The sequence below is a fragment of the Camelus bactrianus genome, chromosome 9 (assembly GCF_048773025.1).
Source record: "Camelus bactrianus isolate YW-2024 breed Bactrian camel chromosome 9, ASM4877302v1, whole genome shotgun sequence".
Lineage (NCBI taxonomy): Eukaryota > Metazoa > Chordata > Mammalia > Artiodactyla > Camelidae > Camelus > Camelus bactrianus.
In genome coordinates, this window is record NC_133547.1 from 43,456,102 (window position 1) to 43,472,258 (window position 16,157).

At 38.2% G+C, this 16,157-nt stretch overlaps 2 protein-coding genes across 7 annotated transcripts in view; one reads left to right on the forward strand and one right to left on the reverse strand.

The window, feature by feature from the left end:
* MAGI3 (membrane associated guanylate kinase, WW and PDZ domain containing 3) overlaps positions 1-6,793 on the forward strand; it is a 219,073-nt gene extending 212,280 nt beyond the window's left edge. The window contains exons 20-22 of one of the 2 annotated variants that reach the window (XM_074370220.1): positions 2,213-2,351; positions 3,151-3,241; positions 3,846-3,981. In XM_074370220.1, the coding sequence (XP_074226321.1) occupies positions 2,213-2,351; positions 3,151-3,200 (189 nt within the window). In that variant the 3' untranslated portion in view covers positions 3,201-3,241; positions 3,846-3,981. Of the gene's footprint in view, positions 1-2,212; positions 2,352-3,150; positions 3,242-3,845 lie in introns of both variants that reach the window. The other variant, XM_010968506.3, reaches the window with a different exon arrangement.
* The window catches only part of PHTF1 (putative homeodomain transcription factor 1), a 59,336-nt gene continuing 43,616 nt past the window's right edge, over positions 438-16,157 (reverse strand). For 2 of the 5 annotated variants that reach the window (XM_010968484.3, XM_045506238.2), the window contains exons 16-19: positions 15,874-16,029; positions 14,820-14,915; positions 14,257-14,382; positions 13,154-13,692 (exon numbers count right to left, since the gene is read on the reverse strand). In XM_010968484.3, the coding sequence (XP_010966786.2) occupies positions 13,672-13,692; positions 14,257-14,382; positions 14,820-14,915; positions 15,874-16,029 (399 nt within the window). In that variant the 3' untranslated portion in view covers positions 13,154-13,671. Of the gene's footprint in view, positions 1,444-2,546; positions 2,599-7,247; positions 13,693-14,256; positions 14,383-14,819; positions 14,916-15,873; positions 16,030-16,157 lie in introns of those variants that run through there. The other 3 variants (XR_012509184.1, XR_012509183.1, XM_010968488.3) reach the window with 3 other exon arrangements.

The window sequence follows — 16,157 nt, forward strand, 5'->3', positions numbered from 1 at the left end:
TAAGGAACATAGTTTTTCTCTGTCCCTTCTTTCTACTTCTTCTTTGGTTCTCCTAGTCTCTTTTTCCCCTCCCTTCCATTTATTTTTTCTGTCCCCCATATTCTATTTTTCAATTCTACAAAAAATGTGACCTTGAATATTTTGTTTTGGGTTTTTTTTTTCTTTTTTTTTTCTGATTTTGAATTTTTATTCTTATCAAAAGATATATTCCCCATTTTAAAATTCTTGTCACATTTAAATTCTTTAAAGTTAACAAACTTTGAAAAGAATGTTTATATTTCCCTCTCAAAGGTTCCATTTTTTTATCTTTAGCTCTGTATAGTCCAGTTCAGAACTTTTCCCCGAAGGCCTCTCTACCATAAATCTTAAAACCATGGCTTTCTTCTCTTTTGCCCTAATTTAGTTTTAGTTAAACAAAAATGACACCTGGTGGCAAATCTGTTCAATTACAAGTTTTATTGCAATTTATTTGTTGTGCAAAAAGAATAATACGCAGGTTTGGACAGTGAATTTAAGCCAAAGAATGTGACTGAGATTACTTATAACCTCAATCATGTTTTTTACAAGATATACCCAAAACATGCTCCAAACAGTATCACCTTTAATTTTCATTTCTCTAATTATCAGCAGGATTTTATATCTGGTGCTAATTTATTATGTTTTCTTGTGAAAATGATTTTTCTTCACTTATTAGATGAAATCTGGGTACTGACTCTTGTTTCACTTATTCTAGGTTTAAGGGGGTTTATTAATTATTTTTATTATTTTTCTCCATCCTATTACATTTATTACCATCTTACTTTGGCTGGTGTTTCTTTAAGGTTTTTTTTTCCACTTTATATGTTAAATCCATCTATCTTGTGATACCCTCCATTTCTTCATGAGTAAGACTCCCATTTTTTTTCCCATAAATATGCAACAACTCATTCTGTTTCATAGTTTACTTGAAAATGTTTGCATTGTATAGAATGGGGTGCAGACTAGTTAAACCTTCTTCATCGTGATACACTTTAAATCTTTTTTTTGGAAAAGCAGAAAATAGATCATTTGAAAACTAACATTTATTTGTGCTTGATATATAATCATGATTATGTTTTTATCTCAGTAAATCCTCCCAACAACCCCAGGAGGTAAGTAGGTGCTAATATTATCCCCGTTTAACAGAGAGGAAAGTGAGACCACTCTGCTCGGCCAAGGTCGAGCCAGGAGTGAACCACAGACATGACAGTGACTCCTAAGCCCACCTTCCCGGCCACTGTGCTCTGCTGTGTCTCTGGATACAGAGTTGTCCTACCAACCTTTGTTAAATAATTGTTGCATCCTCTTCTGTTCTGTCTGGATTGTTTTAGTGAGCTCTTATAAACATGCTTTTTGGAATTTCAGTAATTGTCCATTGTTCAGTTTTTCCGTTTGAAAGCCAAGACCCTCCAGTTGCTTGTCACCCTGAAATATAGTTTAAAATCCAGAATATATTTTAAAATCATTACCATCATTATCTTTAATCAGGTCCTTTGTAAAAGTTATACTTGACCCATTCATGTTTTTCCTTTCTCTTTTAAAATAACTGCAGACAACATTTCTAGTAAATAGAACGTCACTGAGGCATCTTATTCTGCTCCCTAGTTTTTGTTTTCTAGGGAAATCATTGTACACTAAAGTCATGAAGTGTAAGCCAGTTATTGGTTTTAAATGAGTATTCATAATAGTATGTGCTCCAAGCTGAATCTTCTGAGAGATTTAACCTATAAATATTCCCTTTACCTAATGCTGCGTCTAAGTACAGGGTGTAGTGGCAACACAAAGGAGGGAGTGGGCGGTTCTCCCTGGAGGCCAGGAAAGGCTTCAAAGATGAGGCACCACCTGCCCAGGTTTCAGAAGATTCAGCTCATGTCGGGAAGGACCCTTCGCAGGTGGATCAGAGGTAGCTCCATGGTGTCACGTGGGTCAGAGTCTTCACCTCTTCCACCACTTAACCTTTGGTTGAAAACTTAGAATTTGAGTCTTGATTTCAGGATGCTCAGATCCTGCTTACTGTGGTCACATAAACTTTTATGGAGTAAAGGCTGCCATCTATCTACTCCTCAACTCCAGCATGAGAGCAGTGTACGAGTTGAATATTTTACAGATGAAAGAGAGTCATTCGGCTGAGTTGAGCGCTCCAGGATTGACAGAGCAGAACTTGATGTTGTTTCTGTGAATGTTCCCCGTCCAGGTTGGTGACCAGATTGTTGAGATCAATGGGGAACCTACACAAGGCATCACACATACTCGAGCAATTGAGCTCATTCAGGCCGGTGGAAATAAAGTTCTTCTTCTTCTGAGGCCAGGAACTGGCTTGATACCTGACCACGGTAAGTAAAGCAGCTCACTTGTTGCTGAAAAGTTGAGTATGTTAGGGAAGGGGCGGCAGAGGGAAAAGGGGATAGATACTTTGCTAGCTAATTCAAAGGTAAACACCAGAACCATCTTAAAGTCAGTTACATAGCAGAGTTAATAATAATATTACAAAATAAGTGACTTCATGTAGGACTTTCGTTGGAACTTACATATGTTAGGCTAGTCTCAGCAGAAAGCAGTTGCTTTTGTAGAGAAATGTGTCTGTAAAAAATAAGAACATTAGAGGCAAACGATTTAAATGTCATGAAAAACATTTGAAATCTCTTCAAATGTTGTTTTTTTCCTCCTAGTAAGATAAGTTTCTCTCTTAATGAGTTAACATAAAAACTTGAGGTTTTTCTGGTCATTGTCAAAAACGAGTTGCTATAGCCCTACCTGGAGTCAAGGAGTTGGACCCGGGACCGTTTTTGTACTCCTGTATTGACCTTAAACTTCCTTGGTTTCATCATATGCTTTTGAAATATCACAGTATTTGAAAATCACTGCTTTTCAGTTGAGTGCACTAGTCTAGAAATAAAATACCACACCACTTAGCCCTTGTCCCTTCTGGTTCCCTTCCCTTCCCCGCGGAGAGCATTTGAGGGATCAGTGTAGACGTGACCTCCTACAGCCCCCTTCCAGCCTATAATTCTCTGACTGTATTACCTTCCACAATCTGCTTGTAAATCATACGTTCCCGGTTGACATCCTTGCTAACTGCGCTGTGATTTTTTTTTTTTACACAGTCCTAGGCTTTTTCTCTTCCTTCTTCAGGTTTGGCTCCTTCCGGTCTGTGCTCCTACGTGAAACCTGAGCAACATTAAGGCTTTCAGGGCTTTTCTTGGTCTTTCCTTAAAAAGACTTGGTAAATTTGCATGTCTTGTAAATCACTTCCTTCTTTTTAATTAAAAATGATGCTAATTAAATACATCTACTTCTATCTTCTGCACTTTTCAGTTTCCTTTTGACATTAAATTTGGCAGCTTAATGCAAGAAAATGATTGACAAATGCCCATGAATTCCATTCTGGTACCATAATTTGGCTCCTTTATTAGTGATTCTGGCCTATCCTTAAGCTGTGTCCGTCAGTAACAGCTACATCAGTAAGCTGCTTGGACCAGGTACTTTGGTCTGATCTTATTATTTATTTAAGGTTTTTTTAATTGGGCTTTTACTATTTATAAAGAATCTACACATCATATACTTCACTTAGTATTCATTTTTCTAATTATTTTGTGTAATATTATTTTGTATATATATATAAAATAACCTACCCTTCATGTTCAAGTACAGCTGTCCGTATACATCTGGCTTTATATAGAGAGATCTAAACATACATAAACTTCTTAAAATACTCAGGCTGTTTAAGCAGTTAGTACAATTCAAATGGCTGTCACAGTTCAAAACTTAATTGTTCCTATTCATAATTCTAAAATGTAATAATATTCTATTCAAATCACTTTTTTTAGGTGATTGGGATACTAATAGTCCTTCATCTTCAAACGTGATTTATGATGAACAGTCACCATTTCCCCCATCTTCACACACTGCTTCCATATTTGAAGAGTCTCATGTGCCAGTAAGTGAAGAATTTTTAATGAGAGTTCAGATATGTGAAAGGGCAGAAGAATTCAAGGACATTGTGCCTGAAAAGAAAAGCACTTTAAATGAAAATCAACCTGATTTAAAGCATCAATCTCTTCTCCATAAAAATGTGAATAAAAGGGATCCACCCAACAGTCATGGGCACAGTGATAAGAAAAATCTCTTGAAAGTAGAAAATGGTGTCACGCAAAGAGGTAGATCTGCTAGTCCCAAAAAGTCAGCCAGTCGCTATTCAGAGGAGCACTCCTCTGAAAAGATTCCCAGTCCTCTAAAAAATGACCCCAAAAGAAGACCCAGAGATCGATCACTCAGCCCCAGGAAAGGGGAGAATAAAAGTTGTCAGATCAGCACGAGGGCAGGTTCTGGACAAGATCACTGCAAAAAAAGCAGAGGACAGTCTTCAAGCCCAAAGAAGCAGCAAAAACCTGAAGGGAGCAAAGACCAACCAAGTGCGAGTGGAAGAGGAGGGGGCCGTGCCAGTGACAGTGCTGAGCAGAGCGCAGGTGCGAGGGAAAGCGCAGGTGTCAGCAGGAGAGATCCGAACCAGAGTCAGCCCGGAAAAAACAGAACCAGGTCTCCAGAGAAAAAGAGCAAGAGAACGGATGAAACTTCTCTTCCATCCAAAAAGACTAACCCTGCTGGTAGAGTAGTGTCGGAAAATGAAAAAGGGAAGAAAGCAACCTTAGGAGAAGCAAGTCCCAGTAAAGAGAAAACAGGAGAAAATGTCAAAATGGCAGAAAAGAAGCTGAAGCAGGAACCCGAAGAAAGAACGGTTTTAAACAAAATAGAAGATCACAAAGGCAAAGAAGTAGAGGCGGCTGACAAAAACAAAGAGAGCGGAGGGCTCAGACCTGAGAGCGGTTCTCCAGTTAAGAAAACACCCATCACGCCAGGGCCGTGGAAGGTGCCCAGTGCAGGCAGAGCCACAGGCACTACTGGTGTGGCCGAGAAGCGGCTGTGACCTTCGGCGTAAAACAAGGAAACACAAGTTGTCACCTTTTCTTATTAAAAAGCAGCATTTCCTACCCCTCCAAAAAATCAAATTTTTCAGAAATTCTGAAACACACCTAAGTACATTTTAATTTGAGCATCTAGTTAGCTGGCTGCATGAAGGGCCTTTAGGATTGCTACGAATCCACCGCCCCCCCGCCGGCTGCCCCTCCTCGCGCGCACCAGCTCGTCTACCCGGCGTCCCCACACACGACGCAGTGATACCCACAGCGTGGTCACAGCTCCCGTTACATTTGTGCCAGGTTATCTACTGTATCATATCTATTTTATCCTTCTCACAAACATATTTCCACACTAATGAAAAAAACTAGCTTTGGCTTGGAAGTTGATATTCTCAATAGCATGTTGCATGTTTACAGAGAGACGTATTTGAGCCCCTGCAGAAGAAGAGATTGTCAACTCATTAAAGGCGGCCGTTGCTGCTTCTAACAGCTACTGATGGTGTCCCAGTATAAAAATACAACCTCAAACGTCACTACTGTAAAGAAAAAAAATGTAGTCAAATACTGGCCTTCTTACAGTTTTTTATGTTAATTCGGCTGCATAAGGTATTTCAAGTCACTGTTAAAGATATGACTTAACAAATGTATGTTCCAAGGAGAAAATACTTCAGGCAATTAAGAGCTCACCTCCTGCTATGTTACCCAACCCTCAAGCGCTGTAGCATCCCAGACCACCTTTTTATTTCAGTTATTTTACTGTAACGCCACAACGAAGCACGCGGACCATACTGCTTATCGCTGTTTGAAGAAAAACTACGAAATTTCTATGTCTGGGTATTTCAGTTGAACCAACTCCTAAGTCATTAGTCATTAATACACAATACGTCTTTGAAGAGGGACTTAGGAAACCAGCTCCACAGTCCATTGCCAGGTGGAGTACCAGCCCCTCTGGTAGCAGCTGTACAAGTCCGTGTGTTTAGAAGCAGAACCTGCCTGGGACGGGCTCAGCACATGAGGACAAATGTGGTGGGAGACAGTCTTTGCTAGATCTTATTTCATTTTAATTTCTAGCTACATTAACATTTAAACACAAGAAAGGGAGACTAAACATCTGAAATTTTGTACAAGCTAAGCAGAAAAAATTTGTAAGTCAATTAGAAATGTTTGTTAGAAGGTTGAGAGTTTTTAACTCCATAAAATAGATCCAGGTTTTTCAGCCCCCGGAAGCAGCATTCAGTAGCATCTATAAATAAAGGCGCACTCAGAATAAAACCATTTTATGGAGTAGTTGAACACACTTGTTCTGTTGCCCTGGGTTCATCTCGTTATTGTGAACACATCATGTCCCAGTCCTTCCCTCTCAGAGTCCGACTGTGAAATTCTTCACTGTAACAACTGAATCAGCCCCTGTAGATAAGACCTGTTTCCCAGAGTGAGAGTTTTGAAACCCCCTTTTCATCCAGAACTATATTTATCCACCTATTGTAACTACTTGAATAGAGCAAAATTAGAAGGCTTGATAAACGCTAAAATTTTAGTACCACAGAAATGATTTATTTTCCCTCTAGTCCACAATTAGTGATAAAAAATCCTATTTTTATTGTTAACTGTGACATAACTTTGATGTCATATGTTGTCAGTCTGAAGTGGCTCTTTCCTCAGTAACCTGTCACTGTACTGATTATATACCGACTTAGCAATGTGGCCTTGGAATGCTAAGCAAAATATGGATGTACTGGTTGTAAATGTTTATATATTGTACAGTACCTTTATATATACACCTGAGGTTCTGATTAGAGAAAGAGATCTGTAAATCGCTCGTTATTTTTTATATAGATATTAAAAAAACCAAACCAGAATGTTTATGGCCTGCATTTCTTTTACCATCAGGTTTATTTAATGTTGCTCTCTATTTATGGAGCTAATTGTCATCATGATCTGAGTCCGCTAATAGATTTTGTCTCTGCACGTAACAAACATTCAGAGTCCTACAGTCAGGAAGACTCTTAAAATGATGACTTTTCCTGCATAGCTATATGTGTAAAGATTAAAATTAGCGGTAAAAGTCATTACAGCTACCTCATACCCTTCCTTGTAAGGAAAATAGCTTTGCATAAGTAATTTGCTTCCCCCCAAAATCCTTATACTGTCAGGGAGAGAAAAGGACTTGTCTTATTGGAAATTGGTCCTAGACATTTCTAATGGACACAATAGTACCAGTCCAGTTACCGCAAGGTCACAAACTCTGTTTCATCAGACTATGGCATTTCACGTTATTTTTAAATCGTTTTATTTGCTATAGGTTGTACTTACTTTTAGAATGAAGGGTCTTGACTTGATTTCACTTGAATTCTTGCTATAAATGAAGTCTAAAACCTATTTCAAGACAATGGTTAACTTAATACTCTTGAAGAGAAAAATTAACTCCTACCTACCAGCGTGAACCCACACTAAAAATAAACATGAGACCCCTGGCTCCCAAGCCCGACCATGGAGGTGGGTGTCACAGCAAAATCACTTTGTTGTTGGTTTAGTGGACACATTGCCTCACTGATCACAAGAGCAAAAAAGTTCCGGGATGCCATCACATTGCCTCCCTAGAGAGATTAGTAAGGTTCTATAATGCTGTCTTCTAACCTACTTAACAACAAATTTTTTGGACCAAGTAGCTTTTGTACAGCATCAATTGCTATTTCAGAAGTCTTGGACACAGAAAAGCATTTGGCTTTTTATTTCTACATGAGAATATCTTGGTTATTTCCTTTTTTAATAGTCTCATGTAGAAAAAGTTAATTGCTTTTAAACATGTGGACAAATGAATTTCATATTTAATATACCCAACATTCAAAAAGAATTGGGTTTTTAAGAAAGCAAGGAGTACTCAAATTAGGTAAACTGTGTGACAGTCTGACTAATGACCTCCGCTACGAAGTGTTTAAGCTGAAGCTCAATCCACAGTGAGGTCCAGGGACTAAGGGACACTGGCGTAAACAGACTTCAGTCACAAAACGTGATGTTTCAGTCTGCTATGAAGAATACATCACAACAACTTCTTACATCATCCTGGCATGCGCCAGTGCTAACAACCACTTGTGCTTTTTACATGATAACAGATTTCACTTAGGCAGCTCTTTACTGGTCACGCTGTTAAGGTTTATCAGCAATGCGATGACTTGTTTACCACATGCCATAATCATTGCATGAAATCTACACTCTCTGCTTGAGTTAACTGAATTACTTTAAGATATCCGATAACTTGGATCTGTTTTCAATCTTGCTTTTTGCAAGTAAAGCCTTAAGTGTAAGAAGGGAGTATGAAGGTCTATGAGAACTAGAATTCTCTGTTAAAGAACTCTGAGCATTTTGCACATAAAAATTAAAATACAAAAATATAGCCAAGTGCTTTAATTTAACCTGAACCTATATTTTTACAAAGAATCCTGTGGGTATTTGTCTATTTGACAATATTTGCATTAAGGTCAAGCAGAACTACTAACAAATACGCAAACCAAGAGGCTTATTTTGTCCTTAATAAACAACCACCATCTGTTACCTGGAGTAATATCTCATTACAGCGTATAGGCTCAGAACGTGCTGCAGGAAAGGCACGGAATTACTGCACATTGTGAAATTCAAATTGCGTTATTCTAAATGGGCACCAGTAACTGCAAGAAGCAAAGGATTACTTTAAATGACAGTCTAGTCAATGCATGAGATTAATGAATTTACTTCTTGACTATCCCAAATCATATGCTGTATTTGGGAGTGAGACCCATGTGGCCCATTATAGAGCGGTAGTTCTAAAATGTCAAAAATGAACGTCACGAACTTACAAGAGGGTTATTTTTGCAGTGCATGGGTTCACTTACCTCTAGATACAATGTACCAAAAATAAAAACAGACCCGTAAGCTTATACTTTGTAGGACATCCCGGCATTTAGAATTTTTCTACTTGTCTCTGAAAGTCAAGAAAACCATACCCCAATTAGCCAAGTATTTGGATATTCGACTTTTCAGTGTTTATATTATACATGAGGCATAATATACATATTTAGGAAGCTTGAAGTTAGACCTCCATAGCAATTTTAGGAAGGATAATTTTTCCCAATACAACAAATTGTAAAGTTAACTGAACAGGTATTTTCCTTCGCTTTCTAGGGTTATTACTATTTCAATTGAATATATGAATGGCATAATCTAGTTCATACATCTTGGTTTAATTTCTCAATAATAGGTAAATGTTGTCAATTATATTTCACTCCTTTTGGGTGATTAAAACAAAAGTCCAAGTTCTTAGAAGTTATTGTACAGGAATAAATGAAGCACTGAGAGTACAAGTCTTCCATCCTAATAGGGAAAATACTGCATAAATGGCAAATTAGTTGAGATCCATTCTTCATTCATTCTATACATTGCTAATGAGTACCACCGAGTACCTATTATGGGGTCAGGTACTCTTCTGCATTCTGAGGACCTAGGAGTGAAAAACCACAAAAATTCCTCGCCTTATGAGGCTTACATTCTAATGGGGAAGGACAGAAATAAAAAAATTAATAGGCAAAAATATAAACAAGATAATCTGATTTTGATAAGTGCCATGAAGGACATGAACAGGGCCGTGTAACTGACAAAAAGGGTAAGGCGGGGAGCTGCTGTCACTCAGGTCATCAGAGAAGGTCCTACTGAGAAACTGACAGCTGAGAAGCCATTCAGGGGAGAACTTAAGAAAACATATTCCAGGCGCTACCTGAAATAAGAAAGAACTTGGTATAACGGAGGAACTGGAGGGAGCCAGTGTGGTGTGGTTGTCAGGTACCAAGAAGGTGAAACTGGAAAGGGAGTCAGGCCTGATGAGGAAGGCCTTGGAGGCCACCACAGGGAGAGCCAGAAAGAGAAAACAGGAATGATACAGTTTTATAGTTTCCGTATTTTTAAGCTCGTTTATGTGGCTGAGGGAGGCCAGAGAGGAGAGGGGACAGCGGGTCAGCACAGTAACCAGGAGAAGGAGACTTAGCCTGGTAGCTGGGGAAACAGAACAGATGTGACTTTGCAGCAGGTTAGATACAGAGGAAGAGAGAGGAACCAGGAAAAACCCTAAGCCTTTGGCTTGAACAATTGAGTAAACTTTGTTCCATTTACTAAGGTAGAAAAACATTTACTCTCCCATCTTAACTTTAAAAAAAAAAATGGAAAAATATATACGAAAAAATGGGTGTTAGATATTGGACAACAGGCAGTAAAAGATGGTGGCATTAAATGGAGTGAGCCCCATGACTGCCCAGGTCGCTTGGAGGCAGTTGCTAGGCTGTGGTGCAAGAAGGGGAACCCAACCCAAGCCAAGTAGTCTGGCTGAGTTGAGGAGACAAGAGTTAAGAATTTCAGGAGGCCAGATCAGCTAGAATTGGCAGGGCAGAGGACCAGAGAGAAGACAGCTGCACAGAGAGAAGAGAGTACCAAAGATGCACACAGGGTTCCTCTGAGGTCTTTAGGAGAGTGTTGATCAGCACAAGGAAATACTCAACAACAGGGAAAGAACCACCAAAAAAGAAGCAGGCCAAAAATTCTTGAGCTGGGAATAGTTCATGTTCCTACTGTCAAACTGGAAAACCCTTACCATGAAGAGGGCATCGAGTAGAATCCTTTGGAGGAGCTCACTTCAGTAGTGGAGAAAAGTAGTCCAAGACTCAAGGCTGCTCAGGCCCACCTAACGAAGCTTAAAAACAAGCCTTGAAATGATCAAACTGTTTCCAAGTAACTCGACTGCATTCTAAGACAAAGCTTGAGAATACTTAATACGCACATATACACAAAAACCCAACACCCAACAATATAAAAATCCACACCCAATAAGAAATTGCTAGGCATGCAAAGAGGCAGGAAAATAGGACCCAAAATGAGGAGAAAAGTAAATCAATTAAAAACCCCAAATGACACTAATGATAGCTGTTTTAATGTCCTTATTTACAATTTCTATTGTAAATATTATGTTAACAAGGTGGAGAAAAGAAATAGCATGTTAAAGAGACACGGAAGATATGAAAACCAAAAAAGCAAAATCAAACGTCTATAGACAAAAATACATTGGGTGGGAAATTAGTGCAGAAAAATAGGTTAGTGAACTTGACGGCACCGCAATAGAAACTATCCAAGATTAAAGACAAAGAAGACGGGGACAACGTACAGAATACCAGTAAGCTATGCGGCCACTTCAAACAGCCCAATATGCATGTGAACTGGAGTCCCAGGAGGAGGTGGGTGAGACTGGGAGAGAGAAAACTTGTTTTTAGAAATAACAGCCAAAATTTTTCCAAATTTGATGAGAACTATAAATCCAGATTTCCAGTAAGTGCTACAAATCCCAGGCACAAAAAAATGAAGAAAACTATACCAACGCACATTATAATTCAACAGACAAATTAAAGAGCAACATCTTGAAAACTAGAATTTTATGCCCAGCACAAAGTATCTTTCAAACATAAAGATTTCAAAACGTTACTCAACAGGGTAGGCCTGTACACTCTGCTAAAAAGATTTTGGATTTTTATCTTCAAAGTAATCCTAAATCATTAATCGATTCTACATGATGAGAGTTGCATTTCAGAAAAGACACATTAGCTTTTGAGACGAACAGGCAGGCATGGGGGAGGGGGTAATATGCATATGTAAGGGCAGAAAAGCAGAATCTTGTTCAAAAACAAAAGGCATTAACTCACATGAAGGTGGTGGAAGTGGGGATGGAGAAAGGACTGACTGGGAAAATACCTAGAAGATAATTATTCAAAGACTCGGAGATTGGATGTGAAGTGTGAGAAAGACCAAGAGTCAAAAATGATTCCCAAGTTTCCGTGATGAGCAGCTCTACTTACATACGATTTTACCACCTGAAAAATCATTTAAACCAATTATACCCCATCAAACCATAACTGAAACAACTTAAGAGTAAACTATTCTACATACTGCATTTGAGCTGAAAGATTCACTGCATAAAACACAGAACAGCAGTTTTCTGTAGGAGAAAAAGATGACGGCATTAGGTTTGTTCACCTGAAATCTACACTGAGCAGCTCAGTCTTGGATTTGAGATGTTGCTATTGTTCCTTATGGAAAATAGTTCCAGCATGATTTCCATGAGCCACCTGTTGAGACACTGACGTGCCTTTACAGAACAGTTCCTTCTAGAGGTGAATCACCATAGTGGGGTTTTACCTTTTTAAAAAATTGTAACTCTCAGGAAGCATTTAGAATGGCTGCAAATTTTTGGTAATTCACCTCTAGTTCAGCAACCCTGCCCCTGTGTTTCTATCTTCACAGTTAGGAATCTATCAACAAAAGATTTTTAAAGGGTTTTAAACAGTAATTACAAATGTTGATTGTGGATTTACTAAGTGCTAAGTACTTTATGCTGTGTTAAGTACCTTACATCATAATCTCACTTAACCTTAGGTAGTTTTTATCCCCATTTAACAGGTAAGGAAATTGAGATGCAAAAAGGTTAAGTAACTTGCCTTAGATTATGAAGCTATTAAGTGATAGAGCCAAGAATATGAATCCAGAAAGGTCTGACCTCAGTCGCCTTGAGAAATTCATCTTTAAACCTCAAAAATTAGGATATGTGTAAATGATAGCCTGATTTTGCATGTACATATTTTACATGTAATAACTAAGTTTAATTATTTCCATTTTAAAAGTCACAAAATCTTATTAAAATGTGGGCTTTCAATCTGCCTCAAGAGATTCTTGAAAGCAAGTAAGTTAATGAGCAAGAATTATATGCAGACTATGAGAGTTTCCATTAACTTATGTACATGCCTGTGTGTGTGTGATGAGGGTGCTGACAAGAGAATCCAAGTCATCAGTGCCAGAGCTTGGCTGAATATAGACACTGAGGACCTGAGATTGTACTGAGAGTTGAATACGTTAAGCTGCATAACACAAACTATTGATGCTTCACTTAGCACTGCCATGGGAAACGCAAGTCCGGTGATTGAAACAGAAAGCATGGTGCCCGGTGGACGTGGGTGAGTGTGCGTATCCTTCAATTTCTCATGCTGAATTACGTGCCTTGTATGCATGACTCTCACCAACAACTATACAGTTACTAGGATTAACTTCAAAATTATAAACTAATTAAAATTTTCTCCATAGTTTAACAGAAAGTCACAGTTTAAAAGGTTATCTTTTTTCTTTCAACAACAACAACAAAAGCCTAGAAACTGAAATTCTCCAATAAAGTTCTTTTATTTGGGTTCAACCTGGAATAGTTTAAACTTGATCTCTCTTTGCTAGAGAAATGAAATCTCCAATTCTATAGATTGTAATAGAAAAGTACTGAATTTGCATATTTCCAATAAAGGATATTTGCTTCATGCTTTGGGCAACTACCATAGTTACCCAGAAGAGTATTTCCAGTAAATATAACTGTCACAGCACTGAAATGCCCAGAATAAATTTCCTAACTTTAAAAAATTGTCCTTATGTTGCCATAACACAGTGGTCTTTAGTCTCCTGACTATTCACACTATTTGAAAACCATGAAGATACAGCTTTTTAGCATGCACGCTCAGTTGGAAAAGGATTTGTTCCTCTGAAAGCACCACTGGTCAGATTAGGCAGAATGGAGGCACCTCTGCGGGTGAACAAGCAGGTGGGTGTCCTCGTGGTCTTACAGTCATCTCTTTCCTTAACAGGTGAAGCACTGATGCCAGCAAGGGGAGCGAGTCCAGGCACGTGACTCAGCTCATGACTTAATTTTCCACAGCTGAGAAAAGAAAATCACCAAAATAAGTGAGTTTTAGGACAAACAGGTGGGGTTGATGGTACACTTACCTGACTATGAATCAAGAACCCTTTACGTAAGAAAAAAAGTGCCAACTCTGGCAATAGCAACCAGAGAACATCATCAAGAAAAAACATTAACAATTTCCAAGATCAAAAATGATATACTGCAGCTCATGGGGTTTTGGTTTTCATTCATTCTGCCTCCGTACCTTTCCCGAGATCAGAAGCCAACCCAGCCCATGCTATTAAACAGACGTGAGATTCAAACTTGCTTTTTATGTTTCATTCAAGAGCAGTCTACTGTACTTGTGTAAAATGAGAAAATCTAAGCTGAATGTCTATTTCAAATGTCTATTTCTCTACCTTGAGTTATTTCCATGCCAGGCCCTCCCTCTCTCCATGCCTCCCTCCCCTCCTCTCTCTTCCTCTCTCCCCCTGCCCCCTGCCTCTCACACAGACACACACATAGTGGGAAGAACAAAGATTATCATATATAGTAAATTTTAAGACTAAGGCAGATGCTGCCAGAGGTAATCACACTTACTCTTATATTAAATCCTAGAAGATCACTTATAACACCTGAGACAGCAGAAAGGATAACTACTCGTGTGATGTTGTAGATTAAGGGATTCATCGTCAGTCCATAGAGTCTAAATGGTGTGTCCAACTCCTACAAAAACATGAAAAGAACTGAGATGGAATACATGGTTTCACAATAGCTATCGGTGATTTCTGGGCTGTTTTTTGAGTTTTAGGGGAAGATGACTGCTTAAGGCCTCTTCCCTTAATGTCAATAGCTACCTTCAAAAAAACCTGTAATGGATTCTCACCTACTTTTCCACTAGCTAAGTTTTTAAGGGTGGGTTCAAGCAATATGCTATTTGTGATTTTTTTAAGTGTAATTTTTAAAAGGTCACAGACATCAACAATCGCAAGAACTTGGGTAGCAAGATGGGAAAGTTTTTCTCAGAGTCATTAACCCCAGACTATCCGGCTGGCATTCTGAAACTACATAGCCTGGCATCTATCTGTTACTAGGGTCTTCTCCAAGCCCAGCACTGATTTACTTTAAATGGTAATAAAAATGTATCACGGGATATTACTTACTTTCAACAACTTGGTGGATAGCTTTAGCACATTGTTTACTAGAGTAAGCTGTTCTTTCTTATTCGGCTTTTTTTCCATTTTAAGATATAAATTAATCTAAGGGAAGGAATACAGATTAAAGCAAATGCCATGGAAAAGATATATATAAATATTGCATTCAATTTGGCAGGCTCTGAGGGCAATGTTTTCAAGTAAAATAAACTTCAAAATTCCAGTAGCTATTTCTACAGAGCACATATGTCATGTACCCAACCCCCCGTCCCTCAGTCAGTCACATTTGGCAAAGAAAAGCTATTTAATGAATTAAAAAATGATGACGCAATTTATTAAAACAAGGGAAATTTTTATATTAATATTAACTATAGTAATTGAAGTGTAAATTCCTTGAGTTCAAAAACTGTATCTTGCTCCTCTCAGTATCCCACAAGTAATCAACACCCTCATTAAACATGTATGGACCGGAAGAAGACAGCTGCTTTTAACTTCCCAACCCCTTAGTTTTTGCCTTGTAGGAAGAACTCTCCACTATATTTCTAAGGCAAAAAATAAAAACTAATGATATCAGATATTTTTATTTAAAACTTATAAATAAACATGAAATTTAAAAAAAACTTTATATTACTCCGTATTTATAAGAAACATTTTTTAATCTTAATATCTATTCACATACTAAAGAGAAAATATTTTCTGAACACTTGGTTGTATTCTATGACTGATAGAGAAGAAATTCAAGAAGCTTATTAAACATACTCTAATGATAGGTATTCTAAAGATCTAATACTTGACATAGAATATGGGACCAAAAGCATGCTCCATTACCACCAATAAAAATAATTTTTATACTACAAAGTAGCATCCAATCCTGGGAGCAGGTGGGGAAGACATACTCATTTTACAAGAAGGGAAACATCATATAGTTGCAAAGTGACTTGTTAAGCTGGAAGGTCACATAGCTAGAAAGTGACAGAATCTAGACTCAACCCTGAATCTTCTGCACAAACCTTATCATGCCGTCTCTAACCACTGAACCAAACTGACAGGGACCAAACAATACCTGTTCAGTAAGTAATATTGAAACATTGCTGTATTTCTTATTGGTTTCAGACCCCAGTGAGGCCAGGCGCAGTAAGAAAAGTAGCAAAGCTGTTTCCCAGATCAAAAACTCCCAGTTATAAGCATCATTCAGGAAAGTTTTATGTCCCCGGAGAACCTATAAAAAGGACCCAAAACAGTTAAGATTTTCATTTGTCTTAAAATCTGTAATTACTCCTTTATTCTAGCAATTTAAAAACATTTACAAGATACCAATATTTAAATACTCAAGGCAGGAGAGTTTTA